Genomic DNA, 21,467 nt, shown 5'->3' on the forward strand with positions numbered 1-21,467 from the left:
AGTGAAGATAGGAAAAATATTTAAATTCAACTTTATTTTACCAATGATAATAATGAACATTTTAACATACCATTGGGAAATAAGATTAAATATAATTTGTTTAAAACTCTATTAATACATGTTCGTTTAAATTAGAAAAGCTGGTAACGCTCTTAAGTAGCGGCATACACTCTTTGATTACTGACATTATTCTGCCTTCCTAGTTTTGCTATTTTTTGTAACCTTAAAAAGGCAATTACCATTTCCAAAACACCTGAAGCTAAATTTCTGTCATGATATACCGAAATGTTTTAGAACAAAGCAGGCTGACTCGGGCAAAACCCTTGAAAGATTTGTTGTTGTATTAAACATCTAAATGAGTAAAGTAGATAAAGATAGATACAAATGATTTATTTTGTTTCTGGAAAAGTATTTTCTAATTTCTCTGTGTCTCTCCAAGGTTAGCACTTTTACTTTTTGCCCTTCTACTTGAGCTTTATGGGATAAACTGCCTCGCTTGCCAGCACTTATTACCTAAATATGATACAGTAGAAAGATAGATTGTGTTTATAAACTGTTGGGTGAAATGTTGGCTTGTGTAAAAATGGTTAAAAAAATGAGCATTTACACACTTTTAACAAATACGAAGTCTGCCAAACCTGTCTCTAATTGTTGCAGAGGTTTCCAGTTCAGGGTATCATTACAGATGAATAATAGAGGAGTTTTTGTACAATTTCTTTAGCAATCCCTAGACTTCATTTTTTATGCCACAAAGGTTTGAGAAACATAAACAGCATTGAATTGCTATTGGTAATAAGTCAGTAGATTTTATTGTTACTTGGGATCTTCAGTATGTTCAAGGAAACCACTTAATTCATATTATTAAGTAAGAAGTTATTAAAGAAGACCCTGATAGGTAAAACCAATTCAGTATCCTTCAGTTGTTAGAAAATTCAATATGTTTTATTTAAGCAGAATCATATATACTGTATATTAACTATTCCAAGCAATCTTTACTCAGCTCAGAAAGGCCAGATGTATGGGAATTGTAAAAAATCAGGATATGCATAAAAACTGTTCAAGTGCATAAAGCAGCCCCATCTGGAAGACATCTACCAGAAATGAAGTTGTACAAAACCATTCCATTGATAATAAAGCTAATTTTTATGGGTCTGACAAGTATGTAATTATGTTCAGTGGTGCTTTTCAGATTTTATCACAGTCAATAAACCGCAGTGGTAATTTCATTCCCATTTGACATATTTACATGGAAACATTTGATTGGAGGAATTAGTAACCCTGAAAGCCTTGATAGATATGTTTTAATGATCTGTGACCTCCGCAGTCCCTCATCTGTTTATTGTTGCAACAGGCGAGAAGTCGTTCCTGTGCGACCTCTGTGGCTTTGCTGGCGGGACGCGGCACGCCCTCACCAAACACCGCCGGCAGCACACAGGTCAGTATGGGTCGCCCAGGCACAAGCAAGTCTGGGCAGGCACCCCAGTAACTGCGCTTGGCCCTTGATTGCTTGTCTTTTTGGTTTTTGTAAAATCTGTGTACTTGGGGGTCTACCGAAAATTCTGTTTGAATAACATAAGATTTTAATTCGTCTATTTTTATATATTTAAAAAAGTAGGCCTACTGCATGTTTTATGGATCAGGTGTCCTCTGTAAATTCACGTTAAGTAGGAGGAAGAAAAGAGTTTGGCCTCCAAAGCTCAGGTACCTCAGGTGCTTTTCTCCGTGGGCAAGACTGCCTTGGATGTCACGGATGAAGCTGGCGAGTCCATATCCCTCTCAGGCTCGCCATTCCTCTTGGTCAGTCTCCGGTCACCTGCTTTCGTCCGCACTCCCTCTCTCATGAGCTGCCTGGTGCTTACCTACAGCCCTGCCTTCCCATCTCTCTCGGCCTACTGGACTTCCTAAGTCTGGCCAGCAGTCCCCTACAAGTTGGAGCGAGTAGCTGTGTTTTAGGTCATTGCTGTTTCAATTAGTTTTGCTATTAAGAATGGATAGCAAACGGGGACCGGCCCCATGGCCTGGTGGGTAAGTTTGACACACTCTGCTTCAGCGGCCTAGGTTCAATCCTTGGGCTTGGACCTCTACCACTCACTTGTCAGCAGCCATGCTGAGGGGGCGGCCCACATGGAAAACAGAGGAAGATTGGCAGAGATGTTAGCTCAGGGTGAATCTTCCTCAGTTAAAAAAAAAAAATGGATAGCAACATAGATGTGAACATTGGAGAGGATTTTTCTTTCATGACGTGTGTTCTTGGTGATTCGACAAAAGGAAATGTATACTTTGGTTAGAAACTCTTCAGGTTGAAAAGTTTTAAACATTTATTAAAATTGATTACCTACTCAGTATGTGTAATAGGTCTTATAAATAATTATTTTAATAATTCTAAATTATACATGCCTGGCATAGTGTTGTGATGGCATTGTCTCTTCTAATTATTAATAGAATCACTTTCTACTCTCAGAAGTGATCTAGTTTACATGATAAATCCTGTGGTAACACAATTTGTAACTAAACATCAGACTTTTCTATGAGAAGGATTGAGTTTGGCAGTTTACTCTCAAAATGGCATGAAATTAAGATATGTGAAATATGTTGTTTATGTATGTTTTGATTCTTGATATATTATATTTAGCAGTTAGCTACAGGTAGCTTTAATGCCCATTATAGTATTTGTAACATCAGTGAAAATTAATGCTAGTCATTCCTTTGAGGTCTTGAGTTTGTGTGATTCAAATTTCCATATGGGGCAAGAGTTATTACTGACTCAAGGAGAAATTTCCATTGTTTAACATAATGTGGAAAACACAAATTTAACTTTGTAAACATAAAAGTCCATTTTAAGTTTATAATAGCAACCTGTGATCACATTTTCCTAATCCAGTGACCTAAGGATTCAATGTAAGAGATGGCCAAAGGGGCCCAGTGGATGGCAGTCATCCTTGGCAGCTGTCTTGGAGAAGTTGGAAATATGTGTATAGTGAAGTGTGTTCATGTGGGGTTTTGACCGTTCAGATGTCCTTGTTGCTCACTGGCCTCACGCTGGCGCGGCCCCGGGGCCAGCTGACCCTCCTGTGCGCGTCTTCGCCAGCGGGCAGTACTGCCTCTTGCACCGCAGTGGGGACAGTAATGCTGCGATCACAGGCGTTTACAGGTGATCGATCACAAAGCCTGCATCGAGCAGGCACAACTTTATATTTTATGTCAGGTCCAGAGGCTCCTTATTACTTTGCTATTAACTTTATACCATATAGGACAATGTCTCACAGACAGAAGCATCAGTCTCTTTGGCATTTATCTGCCTCTGTGGCACAAATCAAACATGATTCTTTAATACCGAAGTCAGTTCTTAAGACTGTTTGCTTCAACCAAACAGCTTAGTGCAGCTCAGTCTAGGCCCTTAGCCTTTATGCTGGATTTATAATATTTAAGCAACACACACCTTTTTTGTTTTCAAGGCCAGAATTGTATGGTGCAGTTGAAATCTATATTTCTCTGATGTAGTCCTCTTTGACATGGTTTACCTTTTTACCACAGTGCCCACGCAAATTACAATCAGCTTGCAAAGGGATAGGTATCAAAAGTGTTCCAAATGGCGTAAATAATTCCCTACTGCAATATGGACTGTCTGGGGGCTGACACAAAACATCTTCCATTCCAAGATTTACTTTTATCACCTGTCAGAGACCCTTGATTCAAGGGCACAGGAGCAAATCCTCACGTGTGGTTGAAGAGTCTTGGCCAGCTTAATAACCACCAGCCCGCCCAAAGGAATGTGAAGTGTGAGTTTCCAGAGGAAGCATTCAGCCTGTCTGACGGATTGTTGACACACAAAGGGTACTGCTCCATGTCGACAGCCATTCTCATATCCCTCTTCCGGCTTTCTTTTACTTTTCCATCAGAGGTACCTAAGATGCAAAATATTCCTTAATGGTTATTTTGGCCATGATTATTGCTCATAAAGGAAAGTATGGAGAGCAACACAATTTTAACTAATATGTACTTGTATGTCACGTAAGGGAAAAACAGGAGGAAAGGAATTTTCACCTTTGTTCTGCATTTTTGAGTAGGATTATACAAGTAGCCCTGTTGACTTTAAGACAGCATTGTTCTTAGTAGGTACTGTCTTACTCATAGATTTAGTCATCCTCTGGCTTTAGAGAGACAAAGGATTTTCAGAAGGACTTTTCCCAGTGCACCACATGAATTTGATCAGTCCGTCAAAAATTTTTCCTTAACAAGTGTATACACCTCTTCATACAGTACCTATCTCATTTCAAGCATTAGCAAATATTAGCAAACTCAAATTCTTATTTAAAATTTGTAAGATTTTCCTTCAAATTTTATAACCTAGAAGTTGAGTGGATTTTTTTGGCTATCTGTTGAGACTAACAAACAAGAAAGCACTTTTGTATTTCTGAAGTATATTTTCCTAAAGAAATTATCTTTCTGGGTTTAAAAATAAAACAATTAACGTATTCAAACAACGGTGTTGAACATGTAACAAAGTTAATATTCTTTTATAAACTATTTTGTTAATTATTGACTATTGTGTACAGATTTGAATAAACTGTAGTTTGTATATATTGACATGGAGTTCTTCCCCTATCAAGAGCATAGGCATACTTGAGCTTTCCTTTACGTGGTGGTTATAGCATAGTATTTTATGTAGCATATTTTTGTAGCAGCATATTTTTTCTCTGTCAGCCTGTGTATAATTCAAAAATTTTTAATATTACACGATTTAATTTATTGCATTGTCAAGTTAAATATGAAATGACAACTTATAGTTTATTGCAACATAATGCTAGCTTAATATGAATATCAGATTATTCGAATTATAGAGAATATAAGTGACATTATTCTTTAAAAGTCTTGTTTTTAAGTTGTGTCACATAAAAATGTGTTAAGTTAAAATGTGTGCCATAAAATTTTAAATGAAATAAGCTACATTTACTCTTTTCTAACTGCTTATGTTAAACCTCTCAACCAATAAAATTAACTTTGAAGAGCTTAGATGACGTTTAATTTATACCACTGACTCAGACAATAAGTCCATAATGTCACCCTTTTACCTCCTCCAGATTTCTGCTACATCCACACAAAAATGGATAAATTAAAGGTGTCTTCCAAGGCTGTTATAATAAACAAGGTAGCAGTGAGTTATGATATCAACACACTTTCAAACACTTAGATTGAATGGAATAAGGAGACTGCAGAATATATTTGTGAATTTCTTAATGAAAAAAAAAAATCTTTAAATTGTTTGACCACTTAGATTCTTTATGTTAAAACTGGGAGATTTATACTACCTAACCTGGAGTCTTATTATATAGCTGCAATAATCATGGCGGTATTGTATTGACGCGTGGAACAGAATAGATCTATGCCTATACGCCTCAGTTGTTTTCGACCAAGATACAATATTTAGAGATAAATCTAACAAAGCTTGTATAAAACCTCCACACTGGAAACTTCCAGATACTGCTAAGAGAGATTAAAGAGACCTAGAACAGAGTGTATACCATGTTCATGGATCCAAAGACTCAATATTGTTAAGATTTCATTTCCTTTCACATTGATCACTTCAAATCCTGTCAGGCTTTTTTTTTTTTTTTTTTTAAAGAAACTGACAAACTGATTTTAAAATTCATATGGAAATGCATTGATCTGAAATACTCAAAGAACTTTGAGAAAGATGAACAAACTTGAGGACTTATTCTCCCTGACTTCGTGACTATAAAGTTATAGTAACAAGTCATTCTGGTGTTGGCATCAAGACAGACAAATATATCGATGGAATGGAATAGAGATTACAGAACAGACCCATACTTACATGGTCAATTGATTTTTGACAAAGGTGCAAAGGCAGTTTAATCTTTTTAATATATAGTGCTAGACAATTAGCTATCCATAAACTTTGATTCGTATATCATACTGTTTTCAAAAATTAACTCAAAATGATCATAATCTAAATATAAAACTTAAAACTATAAATTGTAGAAGAAAATTTAGGCGAAAAATCTTTGTGACCATGGATTATCAAAGATTTCTTAGATATCACATCAAAAGCCAGATTCATAAATGAAAAAACTCATAACTTGAAAAATTATAAATTGATAAGTTGAAAACTTTATAAATGAATAACTTTTCCTCTTCAAAAGACAAGAGAATGAAAAGACAAACCACAGACTGGGAAGAATATGTGTAAATCACAAATCTTATAAAGGATTTGTATTTGTAATATATAAAGAACTCTCAAAACACGATTTAGAACACAAGCAACCAATTACAAAAGGTTCAAAGATTTGAACAAGCACTTCACCGAAGAATATAAATGTATGGCAAATAAGCACATGAAAAGATCCTCCACATCATTAGAGAAATACAGGTTTAAAGCACTGCCCACAGCAAGTGTTGGTGATGATTTGGTGCAAGAGGCACTCTCATACACAGCTGGTAGGAATGTAAAATGGAAAACAATTTGGCAGTTTCTTACAAAATTAATATGTACCTGCCATATGACTGAGCCATCCCACTCCTAGATAATTAATGCAAGAGAAGAGGAAACGTGTGTCTAAGCAGAGACTTGCCCATGAAGATTCATAGCAGCTGTATTTGTAATACCCCAAAATAAAAACAACTCAAATGCCCTTTAGTGGAAGAATGGATAAAGAAACTGTCTTACAGTCCTATAATGGAATACTAGTTTACTACTCAGTGAAAATAAATGAAATATTTACACCTGGAGCAACTTGAATTTGTCACGAAATAATGCTGAGAGAAAGAGGCCAAACAAAAGAGAGTACATAGTGTATGTTTCCATGCGTATATATTTCTGGAAAATCCTAACTAATATATAGTGACAGAAAGCAGGTGAGTGTGTGCTTGAGGATGATCAGGAGAGAAAAAAAGATATGAAGAAAGCTTTGGGGGTGATTGTTGTGTTCATTATCTTGATTGTGGTGGTACTTTCTTTCTGCCTCGTATGGTCAGTCTAGATAGATATGTCAAGTTAGTGAAGTAATAAATCATACGTATGTTTTTATCCAGATGAGTTCTTCACTTTGTGTTTCTGTTTCCATGTGAGCTGCCCTTGGACATTGGTGTACAGTTAAAATACTCTCCATTGAATTTAATGAACAATTCTGTTCTTATAATGAATGTGGAAGTTTTCAGATGTGTTTATGTGTGGATGTTTATATGTTTCCATGATGTAGAATATTCCTGTGTCAGATTTGAAGAGAATGAGCTATTTTCTATAGGCTTATGTAATATGAAGAGCATATATTGTCTCTCAAAATCAAAACCTGCCATCATCATGAAAGTGAGTTTTCGTATGTCAATTCAGTACAATTGAGTTGTCTATAACAATTTAAGTCACTTAACCAGCACTTTTGAAACTGAGAAGAAGGAGTTATTCAGGCTGACCCTGGGTGACTGCTTGATTGGGGTGTTGTAGATGGGATTTATTTTAAGTATAGATGACTAAAAGAGACAAAAGTCTCTCTCAACTCTAAGACTTTTACTCTGCTTTGAATGTGGTCTTCTTTTTACAGGAGTGAATCAAATGTTCCCTGGTAGGATGTGTCAAGTGATATCTTTATGTTAACTTCAGTGACTCTGTGTACCATGAATTGTTTCATATGTGCTATAGGTTTGTCTTTTACTGGTTGTGAGGTCTTGATGGGAACCATTTGTGTGCACTTCTTTTATCTTTGCAAGAGAGGAGTTTGCTGTTATCAGGGTTTACGCAGTCCTGTCGTAATAATGATAAAAGCATCTGGTTATTGAGCGCCCTGCAAAGTACTTGGGGTGGCTTACTCCTTGCAGTTAGCCCCGCTTGTTTGGTGGTGCTCCCCTCCTGCACTTGCTCAGGGGCTCAACAGGTAGGGAGGGAAATGTGGCAAAACCTGGATTGAGATTGAAGTCCATCTGGCTTCTTCTAACTGCTACCCTAGGCTGTGGTGACAGATAAAATGCCATCAGATGAGATGTGTATGCATTCAGTTAAATGTTACTGCAGTTATGGTTAAGGACATATAAATAGGCTTAGACAATGTAGGACAAATTTCTAAATGTTCTAATTTTCAGGACAGGTATAATTTTGTTGCTAGCTCAATTGATGTAATTTTAAACCAAGATATTTCATCCTTCATTTTCTGTATGTCAGTATACTTATAAAACTATTACAAAACATTGGTAGACTTATTGAACATATGTAAAATTAATCTGTCCTATATGTAAAATTTCTTGGAAAATTGTTTATCAAGAAGAGTATCCCTGTATATTATAACTGTTTTTGGGGAAGAGATGCTGAAATTTTCTTTAGTTCATAACTGTCCAATAGAGATGTAATGCGAGCTACATGCGTGCCATTTTAAGTTTCCTGGGAACTGTATTAAAAAAATAAAAAAGTAACAGGTGAAAGTATTCTTTTAAGTAGTTTAACCAAATACATCCAAATTATTATCGTTTCAACATGAAATCAATATAATGTTATTAGTGATATTTTTGTTCTAGGATTTTGGTGTTTATTTTACACTTCTAACACATCTCAATTCGGAGGCTAAACTTTCATCTGAAACCTGTGATCTATATTTAGATTAGATAAAATTTACACTTCAAAAAGTGGATTCACGTTCCCAAGCTGTTCCAAACAGACTTAAACATTTTTTCAATAGGTGAATCCAGTATCAGTTTTTAAATTTAAATTTACAGTAATTAAAATAAAATAGCCAAGTTTCAGGTGCTCTGCAGCCATTGTAGCTAGTGGAATTAAAAACTGCTAAGACTTGATGATTTCTTTGAATGTGTGTGTGAAGGAGGCGTGGTTAAAGGAGAGACAGGTGTCAGTCAGAGGACCAGCTGGGAGTCCTGCGCAGGCCCTTGAGCCAGCTCATGGGTAATATATCTATGTAGAGAGATATTATGTCTACACAGGGGAGATAAAATTTAGAGTGCTATTAAATATTATTTTAAATGTTTCTTTGAGGCCTCTGTACCTTTTATTCAACTTAGTGAACTGTAATTTCCTTTCTACCAGGTTTTAATTGGTATCAATTTATAGCTTTATTTTATTTTCTTCATATTTAAGATTTACTAAGTTTTACACTATATATTTAAGGTATATCTCTGTTACTTGCTTTTCCGTGGTGGTAACCTCACTGAGGTTTTTATAATGGCTCTAATGTAGCACAGTTTGTTGAATGCTCCAAATTCAGTGCTGAACCACAGCCTTAGTTTAGATCCTGTTTATGTGAGTTACTTGTGAATGACATAATGGATACCTTGCATCTTTCCCAATATAGAAATAAAAATCAATGGTGTCTTCTAACTTTCTCACTGGAGAGTAAATATTCACATGTCCTAAATATGTGTAGTTCATTGAACTATATCCTTAAAGTTTCATGGAAATAGGGTTCTTTTCAATTGTCAATAACAGGTTAGCCCTTCATCTCCAATTTTTATAATTGTTCATGTACAACACTTCTCGATATATTACAGGAGAAAAACCTTTCAAGTGTGATGAGTGTAACTTTGCCTCCACAACCCAGTCTCATCTGACTCGGCACAAACGGGTGCACACCGGCGAGAAGCCCTACAGATGCCCCTGGTGCGACTACAGGTAATGGCTCAGTACTGAGCACGGAGAATCAAGTGGGTCACCAGGACAGATTAAAATCCTGTTAAATTCACCGTAAAAGAATAGTTTTCCTGATCAACCTGAATTAGCACAATTTAAAGCACGATTCATTTATTAGGTTGGGAGGTTCTTTTACCACCTAATTTTAGCGACTGTTTTTGAAGTTGTAAAGTTCTTTTCCATTTTTTATAATCTTAACATTTAGGTTTTATAATCCTTTGGTACACCTGAATTTCAAGTGATTTTACTTGGTTGCCAAAGTAAGGAACAGTTGCATTTGATCAGTTATTCGGTGTATATGGCATCTCATCTACTACGAGTGAAGCACTTTAGGCAATGAAGACAATGTAAGAAATGTTTCCTGCCTTTAAGGGTGTTGTGGCATAATCAGTGCCTTGTGATATTCACAAATAATGTTAACGTGCATTTCAGTGGGTAAATAAAGAGGCCAGGGGAGTGCGTAGAGAAGGTATAAGTTCCGCCACAATGAAGTCCTCCTCGAGGAGAGAGCATTAGAAGATGGGTAAATTTCAAGGACACATGTATGTTGTACGAGGATGCAGGAGGACACGGTACAATGTAGCATTTTGTGCTGAAGGCATGTTAGAGATCCTGTGTGTTCAGTCCACTTGCTGAGGTCCACAGTGGCTGCATGATGTCTGCCAGACTGCAGCGTTACTTTGCAAAGGCAGCAAAGCATAGGTGCAGAAAAGTAGGTATGAAACATATTCAGGCAACAGTAAATAATCTTGTCTTACTACATGACATGGTATGTGTAGAGAGGGCAGAGTGGAAAATAAGGTGGGGAATGGAGGTTGCAGCTAGATCAAGCTGCACCTGGAGCCCGTGAGAGTGAGTTCGGAGCTCATGAGGTGGTCTGGGAGACACCACAGAGTTTGTAGGCAGCCTAATGACATCTGTTTTAGGAGCTTAATCAGCTGAATTGTGGGGCCTGAGTCAGAGTGTGAGCCTTCATCTTGGAGCTGAAGATCTCACAGCCCCCGTTACTCATGATGACCTGGAAACATTGAGGGTGGTTCTTTCAACACAGCCTGCCTTTGTTAAATATTGGAATATATACCTTCAACCTGAAGCCTTCCTTGAAAAAATAGATTTTCATATTCCTGTGGATGTAGCCTGTGCATTCAGTAAATATATTGCCATAATCTCTATTATTATCCTCATTATTGCATTAAGTTTTATGTTAAAGGTCATCTAATAGTACAGAGATATTGCAGATATATTTCATTTATTAATTATTCATTCATTCAACGTTTTATGAGTTCTATCTTTGCTTAACAATAGGTTGGTGTTTCTTGGAAATTTGGTAAAATGGTGATCCGATTAGAGGTAGATATAGAAATTTTAAGATGCTAATATGAGTTCTTTAAAAAATAAACATTATCGAGTGCTCTTTTTCCTTATTAAAGAGGTCAGACTATGTAGCTGCCTTCCCTTTAAAACACAGGAAAGCAATTAGAAAATTATAAAAATTTTCCTAATTATTGCTCTTAGCTGTTGGGATTGTATCCTTTCAGTCTATACTCTATGCGTGAGGTTTGAGCTGTTGTTTTGGGGGCTCTTTTTGTTTCTTTCCTTCTAAGTTTTATTTTTTACATATAAATTGTAACTACTTTTCTGTTTCATTAATCTTATGTAATTGTGGTTTTCAAATTGTTATTTTTAAGTAGCAGAACTATTATTTCAAAGAAGATCATACACAAACCCAATATATAAAATAAATAAAAATGTATCTACCACTAATAAGCAGATTTCATAGTTAAAATCTATAATATTTACTTATAACATTAAAGAATATCATATAAGACTTTAATAAGCAAAAAATTTTCCAATGGCGGAGTTACTGGCAGCAGTTGTTGTTGGATTAGCCTTACTGTCCAGTTCCTGTCTTGGTTCTGGTAGGAGTGGGGGCAACAGGATGTAGTCAAGAGCCCAGGCCCTGTGAAGGAGCCGCCCAGGCCTCGCTGAAATCGTGTGACTTCTGGGAGCTGCCACTTCCTCATTTGTCAGTAAGGGTGACTGGTACCAACCTTGTAGGATGGCGGTTTATATGAGATGAGGAGCACATTGAAATCACCTGGCCAGAGCCTGGCTGATACACTCCGCCTTGTTTTCACGCTCATCTCAGGTTAGTACTTGAGATGGTTATAGGGTTTACTTCTCCTTGCGCTCTCAAGATGGTGTTCAGTGAGGTAATGCAAGAGCTTCAATGCCCTGAAGGTCTTCAGTATGTTAAATTTATTTATAGTACATGCCACGATGGATTTTTTTTCAGTTTTTTAAGTCATTAAAAATATATTAAATGCAAAGTCGATTGTTGGATAATTGCTGAAATACCTTAGAGTTTCAAATTTCCTGGTTTGAAAACCTCTCTTCTGTAATATAATTTTAATACTTGCATGGCCTCTGGTTAGATAGAGTTACAATAATCATTTTATTAAATGTTTAAACATTTAGGCTATTTTTAGGTTTTTACTCTGAAAATGCTTATACCTAAATCTTTGTGTATATCCAAGATTTTTTTTTAAAGAAAATCCTAGAAGTATGATTTATGGCTTTTAATAGTATGACTACAAAGGTTGAGATTTGAGTTTTGTTTCACTGATCAGTACAGTGTTTTGTCTTTGTACGGCACTGTCTTAAGCCTTTGTATACATAAAAATATGTCAAAGTATTTCAGATTTCCTTGGTTTGAAATTGTATTATACTTTTGCTATAGTCGAGGTCATGTTACTTGTCCCCTATTCGAGTTCTCTCTCTGCAATAGCATCACTTCTGTTTAGAAGTGCCTTTGAGCCAGCTGGATCCCATCTATGTTATACTTCTGTCAGGCATTGTGGTGAAAAGGAGATTGTGTTCTAAGAATATTGTCACTGTCCTGTGAATTAATACTCAGGACATTTAAACCCAGTGATCTATCACATTTCCTTTTGAAATGCTTAAAGCCCTTGATAAAAGGGTGATTTTATCTTTATTTAAAATTTTTTAATTGTTTGATTATTAGTAAAAGTAAATAGTTGGAGCATTTTCTGTTCATAAGACACTTTTATCATTCTGTGTGTGTATGGTTAGGTCTGCTTTCACTAGTGAGCAAAAGACAAGTTAACCTTGACCAGGAGTACAAAAAACTTCAAGGTAGGGACTGTGAATGAAATGTAGAATTTACAACATTTACCTTTGTTTTCTTGTTGAGCAGATAGTTAAGTTCAAAATGATCGTTTTGGTTGCATAGTGCGGGAAGAACTGAGTGCTTACCTTATCTAGCTCCAAACAACAAAGAGAATATCTTCTTTCACAAGATGAATAAATTTGAGTATATATGACTTCCAAGGAATAAAAACCTCTGTAAGATGATCACATATTTCCTAAGAAGATATGGTTGTATTGGTCTTACCGGTATCTTCTCATAATATTTTATTGCTTACAATACTTAACTTTTTTCCCATTTAGATTTTTATTTGCTTAATATAGATAAAAATTATTCCTGTAGAGTATTCTTATCTTTGTCATTATTAAGACTATTTGCAGGTAAGTTACCATCATTAGACACTGAAGTATTATTTAAATTTCATTTGGAAATATATTTTTCATTTTATAAATTGAACATTAGTGGAGAAATACTAGTAGTTATAATTATTCATGAAAAATGTGAATATGGATTTGTTTACAAAAGAATTTTATAATTGGTCTTTTGAACCTGGGGCTATTTTTCAAATTTGCATCATTAATTTAGGCAATGGCATCTCACTTTATTTAGATGTAAACACGTACCCTTTTCCTAAGCCTTTACTGTCTCAAATATCCAAATCTAATCCATTACAAATCAGTATAGTTTATTATTACTCCAAAACTTTTTCACAATTAATTACTATTCATTTTAATTTCAAAGCATAAATTTAGATTTATAGCACACTGTCCTATCATATTATTTGTGCAGCAAATTTTTTAGATGTTTCTACATTAAAATGGAAACAGTCTAACCTTTTTCTATATTTTAATTTCCCTTTGTTATATATTAATTGTCACGTCTATATTAATGAGAGAAATAGGAAAACCTTTAATAAATCATAGTAAGTAGCCTTTCTAATAATGTAAATCTTTATTTGCCAATAGAATTTATGATTATCAAACTGCATTCTATTTCACTGATGATACTGGCTTTCACATAAGAGTAGATGGCTGTAGGTGGGCTCTCTTTTTACGTGAAATTTATCTTTTCATTGGCTTCTACTTTTATTTAGGATTTATGAGGAAATACAATACATGCATATTAAACAGTAAACCACTGATAAGTAATGAAAAGTGACACAAAACACTACCTGCAATATTAAAAATATTAAGGATAACCCTGTATTACACTTTAAATGTGATTTACTCAATTAAAGGAAACTAAAATTTCAAACCAAACTCTAGGAGTTTGATCGTTTATTTATTGCATTCTTATTATTGATTTTGGAATGACTTCAGTGTTCCTTAAGAGTGTTTTTGGCCAGATTTTTCTTCAACTGTATAGCTGCCTTAGTATTTCCAATCTTACATGTGCTCTTTTTAAAACACATTTTTCTGTTCTACTTTTCATTTTATTCACTGTTTTTATTCTTTTTTTGATTACTTGAAATTATAACCCAGATTGAAATATTATATGTTATAGAGCTGAGGAATAAAATCTACAATTTCTGCGTCATATTAAAGATTCACTCCATTGTTTTTGCTAAACTTATGGGAATACACTTTTTTCCCCTACTTGATGCTTTTCTTAGCTCTTGGCCCGTAAGTCATTAATAATTAGGTTTTAATCTCGAGAAGATTTTTGTTTACTTTTTGGCTAAGGGAGAGGCTAAGAATATTTGACGTAACATTTGCCCCAGGTAGTGGTATCTCGGCCAGAAATGTGCTTTTTGTGATACTCCCTAACATCTCTTTTATTACTCATCTAAACATTTTGTTTAGTATTTCTTATAATCAAGTTCAGTAAGTTTTCACGCATGTGGCTGGAGGAGGTAAAATTTGCTCTTTGTCACAACCGTTTGAAATACGTGTGTGTGTGTTTGTATATCCTAGAACATTTTTGTCGAAAAATACTTCTAATTTAATTGAATTCTGTCTTAACTTTGCATGATGCTGGAAGCATTTTTAGGGTAGTTTTAAGATATAATGACAAAAAATTGTACTTAGGATAATTCTTTATTTCCCCTTAAAGTTTGTATTAATATCTCAAACATATTTCTGTAAAGTGTCTCAGTTATGAAAATTTTTTCAGGTCTTCGATAATATTATGCATTTTTATATAATTTTAATAAATAAACATTTTGTGTTTATTGTGCATAATTAATAAGGCAAACCTTCTCAGGTACTGTGGCTTTAAGAATTCAGTGTACAGTGGGGTTCACTGTTCTTGTCTTCCGTTTCTTTCAGCAGCATCCTGAGTTAGGGAGACTAACTCCACAGGGGATAATTTTCTCCTTTTGGATGATCTCTTCAGAGAGTTTCAGTTTTCCTTTGGCTTCCTGTGCAGGCTCACAGGTTGTAGAGGAGAAGCAATGGCTAGAACAAACTTGGACTTGCCCTGAATAATGACAAGGAGAAAAAATAGGTGTTTGTCTGTGTAGCGGGACATCATACACACCAAGAAAGAGAAGTGAAATTATACATACCAAAATGAACAGCATACGTTTCTTTTTTCTGAAGAATCAGAAGTAGCATTTATTTCTTTTGGGTGATTTTGAAGTTCTCGAAGAGTAATGATATTACATAAAAATAATCAAATGAAAATATGCAGTATTAATATTAGATATAATTTATATTTAAAGCAATTTGATTGATGCCACAGCCCAGTTATATGAGAACAGACTTTAAATCAAAACTATTTCTGTCAGTGATATAAGTCAGATAGAGAAAGACAAATACTATATGATATCACTTATATGTGGAAACTGGGGGAAAAAAAAAGAAAAATCAAACTCATAGAAATAGCAGAAAAGTGGTAGCCAGGTTCTGGGTGTTGGGAGAAATAGGGAGAGGTTGGTAAAAAAGGTATAGATTTTCAGTTATAAGATGAATAAGGTCTGAGGATCTAGTGGAAAACATAGTGACTATAGTTGATAACACTATATTGTATAATGGAAATTAGCTAAGAGAATAGAACTTAAATGTTCTCACTAAAACAACATAAAAAAGATGAATTTAAAAAACCCACTATTTTTGTCATTTAAAATACTAGTCAATACTATTTCATTTATCTCAAGTCTGTTATCTCTACATTTTACTCAATTATAACTGCTAATCCAGTTAATGGAATAAAAAACAAATGTACTAGGCTGAAAGGTTTAGTTTGAAAGCCTAAAATCCCAGGTACTTCCCAGACTTTTCTTAGGATAATGGTGATTCCAAGACTTTTTTCCAGTTGTGGTGCATATCTTCCAGAAGGCCAGTGTGTCCGTTGTGTTAGGTGTGTGATGCTTGCTCCTGGCGAATTGCCCCTTCCCGCTTGCTACCCTCACACAGTTCAGCCGGCTACAGGTAGATGTCAGCATCGTGGCTGGTTTGTGAAACCATGTTTAGTCATTGACAAGCATAAACATTGCTTCAGAAGGTTCTCCTAGCATGCGTCATGGTAACACTGTATGGAATTGTACTGTCTTTCACATGGAGTGGATGTTTCTGGTCAGTTTAGGGGGCATTTTTTGAGGGGTTCCTAACAAAATGATAGAATGATATCTTAGGTTTTCTGTCATGAATTATGAAAATTGTGTTGCATGTAAATGTGTTCTTCTTTTTTTCCTAATGTTTCTATCTGTTTTGGAAAGTAATTGAATTCTTTCTGAACAAACATCTCCTAAGTTTCTCTGACCATTTCATTAGTGACGTTCTTTTAAATCTCAGTAATTGTAATTGTGGTTTTGTGCGTTCTATAATGTTCGTTATGTCTAATGTTCTTTTTGTACATAGCATGTTTTAGTCATACTTTTCTTCCTTGCTCTGTAACACCCAAGCACATAGGCTTGTTAAGATTTTTGTTTCAGCCTGACAGGCTATGTGCTGGTGCAACTCCAGTATTTATGTCAGGCCTTTAATTAATGTTGGTAAATTTTCATGTAACAAAACTCCTTTAAGTAAAAAAAATCTGTAGACCTGAAAACAAATAGATTCCATAGCATTAAAAATTATAAATTGGTTCAGATGTCTTTAAAAGGAAAAAAAAACTAAGCTAATTCGTTTTGTTTATCAGTACAAGTTAAGTTGTTTTGTTTGTTGATTAGCTGAAATAGGCACTGAGCTCACAGATTAATTAGAAGAGCCGTTCTGAACCCAAAGTGACCACACATCCCTCTGCTATCTCTGAAAGTAGAATCTAGATAAACATGTTTATTCAGCCTGCTGTGGTTGAATCCCAAATCCAGTCATTATAAAAGGACCAAAACTATCTTTGGGGATGGTCTTTCTACAAGGAATTAGTATGGACAGTCCCTGGGGTGGTAGTTAGATATATCTGTATATATTGTGGCAGAAAGAAAGGCCTTAGAGATGAAAAAAATAGAAAATATTTTTTTGGGCAATAATCTCTTGCATAATAAGTTATTCCTCAGACACTAGAGCTATTATCACCCAACAAAACAGTTTACTCTGTAACTATCTATATCTCCTCGCATCAGAGGCTCCTACAGTGCAGCTTATTAGGAAAGCTCTGTAATCACCAGGAGGGGCTGACAGCAGGCAGTGGAACATCAGGGCCACCCTTCCAGTGTGTGGGTGATGTCACAAACTCAAACGTGGGTGTGACAGAAAAACAAAGCAGAATGAAATAGCTGTGAATTGTATAAAAGTTTGACTAATTGTCATTGGTTCAATGAGAGTACTAAGATGTTAGTTATTTCATTTTGTTTTCAGATCCTTTGTTTCAACGTGTTCTCAAATACCGCCTTTCTAGGGCCTGTAAGAAACTGTGGAAGAAAGAAAGGAAAGAAGGAAGAACTTGGAACATGTAGAAAATGGTGACACACTAGTTTGTATGAGGCACAGGAAGTGATGTAGCATCTGTGTCAGCATCTCTCCTCTACATTAAACTCTCTCTGATGGCGTAAGATGCCGCCTTTGATGTGCTAGCACATGTATGTGTTTCAGCTTTACCTTAAGAATGTCTGTAAACACAAGGTTACGTCTCTTAGAAATTTCACGTCTTTATTAGTTAAGAGAATGTTGCACAAACTCTTGTTGGCTTTTTCCTATTTATGAGAAGTGCTATTTGTGAAAAGTTCTATAACAAGAAGTACTCCTGGATTTTTACTTTTTTTCGGAAATGTTATGCTGTTCCTTACCACAGAGCTACAAGTGAGCTGTAATTGAAATAAACTGGAATCCTGTATTCGACGACATACTATGTACTCTGATACTTTTTCCTACAGGGAATTTTAACCTAATATTAACCTTTCCTCTTATCCCTTAAACTTTAATTCCTTACTCTTAATTTTTTGGCTTGAATCTTGCTAAACAATCCAGTCCCTCATTTTGTATCTTTTATATCAGCTATGACACGGTTTGGAGATCTCTGGCTTGTAAGTTTTGAATATATGTTGATTAACTTGACTTGGTCCTTTCTTTCCTCAATGTTTTATTTCTTTGTTTTCAATTACAACTTTTAACAAATATATGAAATGTCATAAAACAAATCATAATTTTCCCATTGAGAGAAAATGTGGTAAATTTTTAGTGTTCATGCTTCAATAAATCAATTAATCTCTTGGATTAAATCATTTGGTTTAAAGTGGTTGACACTCAAATTTGTCTTGTTCTAAAAGCTTCGGATTGCTTTAATTTTAGTTAAAAGTACAATTTTGTCCCACTTTCCACTCCCAAATTATACTTTTCATTTGATTTTAAGTTATCTTCTCACTTCAGCCAGCCTGGATAGTAGGGTGTGTGGCATTATGTGGTGAAGGGTGGTAAGAAGGACGTGTGGCCTTCTAGTCCATGCTGGATAGTTTGAATGTTACCCTAAAGGCAGTAGATAGCCAGTGGAGAATTTTAAGCAGGAAACTGACATAGTCACATTTTGCTTTGCAAAGATCACTGATAGCTTGCAAATGATGAGCCAGAGAGGGACACTGCAGGAGATGGGAGATCATTTAAAAGACAATTGTGAAAGCACAGGCAGAAAATAGTAAGTGCCAAACCCTAAACTAACACCATAGCTGAGTCATAGAGAGGTGGATTCAGATACTTGTTAAGAGATAGAGTGAATGTATATAGTGACCAAACAAATGAATTTAGGGTGACAGAAAGACACGTGCCATCCTTTAGATGCCCTGGCCAGGGCTGCTGGATGAGCGGTGGTGACATTCACGAGGTCCTCACTAGTGCAGGAGGAAAATACTCTTTAGCAAAATGATGATGCGTGTGGTTTGGCATATGTTATCTTTGAAGTGCCCATGGGATATCCAAATGGAAAGGTGTCAGTAGATGCATAGGTCAGTACTAATATGTGTGGAACTTGATGGCACTGATGTGATTGATATTTTTCTTGGAAAAAGTGGCAAACAAAAAAAGCAGAGGGACAAATAGCAAGTACAAGAGATACTGAGAAGTAGGCTCCCAGAAATGGAAGGGACCCCCAGACAACAGGCATGGAGCACTCAGCGATCAGACGTTCAGTAAAATGAGAACGGTGCAGTTCACCTGCCTTAGTCACCACGAGGTCACTGGTTCTCTTGGGAAGAGCAGTTCTAGTAAAGCGGTAGGAACAGGAACCGGTTACGTGGACGGAGGTGAAGAAATGGTAGGAATGCACGTTGACTGGTCTTGAAGGAAAGTTTGTCTTGAAGGCTGCTCTGTGAAAACACTCGGGGAGGTGGTGGTAGCTGGAAGGGCAGATAGATGGATGCACATTGTATTCGTCTGTTTATTTTCTTTGTTGGCTTAAGATCGCTTTTCAAATTTTACTTACATACCTACATGCCAAGGTGAAAGAGCCAACTGAAATAGGGAAGTTTAACACTGCAGTATATCTAATGGCTGGGATGGTGCCTGTAAAATTAGGATTTTGTGGAGCATAAGGAGCACTGGTAACAACTTCTGAGTTATCCTCTGTGACTCAAGCATCATGGAAGCATTGTGAATCAGAGCAGTGTCTCACTGTTCCCACCGTGGGACCTCTGCCTTGAGACAGAGAGCTGCCCCTTCAGAACCTCTGAATCTCTGTGCAACTGCTGTGACAGTGTTTCCACATTTTTGGGGTACTATAGCACCAAATTTTACCTTTGTTGTGTTTAAAGTTTTGAATTAAGAACATAGAGATTGTGTAATGGTATTGTTCTGCCCTCGTCCCACACATACACCAAAACATTGGGATTTTATTTGCTTTATATGAAGAATTTTCACAAAAGCCTATATTACTTTAACCGTTAAACGTAATTCAAAAATTTGCTTGGCACCAGCTAACAATTCAGTGTAACCATTTAACAAACACTCAAGTATAGTCTTTTTAAATGTGACATCTTTTCTATGACTTATTCTACACAATTTTTGCTAATGTCTCCGGTTTTCCTAAGACCAGTAAATCTAACAGGCCACTCTGATGACATCATAAGCCAGTGGAATTGTTCACAGTCATTTATTGTGATGACACCTGACTCTCACGTATATTTATAGCGCATTCGATTTGTTTCACCTATCTTTGTTTGTTTGAGTTATTCTAAGTAATTATAAATATGGTATGACTCTCTTACCAATCGTGGACTTAATTATATTTTCTTTATCCATTTGTGCTAAAACTTCTATTTGACTGTTTTAGATTGACCTCTACTTTCTTCAAACTGCCATATTTCTAGAAACATATCTGGTGGAATGGTCCTACCAAGAGAAAGGTAATAATAAGGATCATGTGGGTAGTGGAGGTAGTGTGTGTATAATATGAAAAAGAAAGCAAATATATCACTCCTTAGGGTGAGACAGGGGACATGATTTGTTTTCATGACTTAGGGTGTATTAGAACTGCTGAGTGTTGGTGTCAGTTGTACTAAACCACTAAAAAGTGGAAATAAGTCATATCTATTGCCCCACAGGTTGAGGTAGGCTTTTCTCTTTTTGCATTCACTAACATTTTGTATGGATTTCCTTTGATTCCATTGGAATTTTTGCTGCTTTGTTTCATTATGAATTATGATTACCACAAGATGGTTATGGCTGCATCTCAAGTTTTGATTTTAGCTTGTTTTTCAGCTTTAAAAATGAAAAGTGCATTTCCCTTTGCAAATTAAGATAGTTCTGTACATCTTGTCACCAACTTTTGGCACCATTTCTGTAAGTACAAATAGAGATAGAAGTAATCACCACAGTGCTTCTGAAGTAGGTTCATTTTAGCATTGGCTACAGTGTGTTATTAAAACGATGGAGGCAGGCTCCTTTTTTTAGGCTAACACAGCTTTCTTGAGGAAGAAGGGACTCAAAGACACCGAATAGGAATGGCAGTAATGAGTAAGTGTGTCACTGAGAATGTCTCAGACTCAAGGAGCCGTGTGCTGGTGCCTGAGAAATATATGGGTGATATCAGCATATATATTTTTTTAATTACATGTTCCTTCCAATTAATGATTTCTCTGTGGGCCTTGAAAAATGATGTTGTGAATGTAATGATTATACAATCCAAATCTTACTTCTTGAGTTATATGTACTTGTTTTTAACTACATATGCACACACACATATATATTACCTTCCTTGCATCCATTTTTAACAAAACAATCTTTTAAAACATTGTGTGCTCTGATATAAAAGAGATTCAAAACAAGGTTTCAGTTTTATTTTTAAGAG

General features: G+C 35.6%; 1 protein-coding gene and 1 long non-coding RNA gene across 4 annotated transcripts in view; one reads left to right on the top strand and one right to left on the bottom strand.

Annotated features, from left to right (window-relative positions):
• ZNF407 (zinc finger protein 407) overlaps nt 1–21,467 on the top strand; it is a 448,774-nt gene that overhangs the window by 267,198 nt on the left and 160,109 nt on the right. For all 3 annotated transcript variants that reach the window (XR_002810021.2, XM_023647991.2, XM_070221185.1), the window contains exons 6-7: nt 1,352–1,435; nt 9,505–9,625. Coding sequence is in view for 2 of the 3 variants with exons in the window: in XM_023647991.2 (XP_023503759.2) it covers nt 1,352–1,435; nt 9,505–9,625 (205 nt within the window). In the remaining variant the exon portion in view is untranslated. The remainder of the gene's footprint in view (nt 1–1,351; nt 1,436–9,504; nt 9,626–21,467) is intronic.
• LOC138915303 (uncharacterized) lies at nt 2,353–20,236 on the bottom strand. The gene is made up of 4 exons (XR_011421104.1): nt 19,609–20,236; nt 19,341–19,518; nt 15,007–15,230; nt 2,353–3,905 (listed from the first exon to the last, which is right to left on the bottom strand). It is a non-coding gene; the product is annotated as an uncharacterized lncRNA (long non-coding RNA).

The sequence above is a fragment of the Equus caballus genome, chromosome 8 (assembly GCF_041296265.1).
Source record: "Equus caballus isolate H_3958 breed thoroughbred chromosome 8, TB-T2T, whole genome shotgun sequence".
Classification (NCBI taxonomy): domain Eukaryota; kingdom Metazoa; phylum Chordata; class Mammalia; order Perissodactyla; family Equidae; genus Equus; species Equus caballus.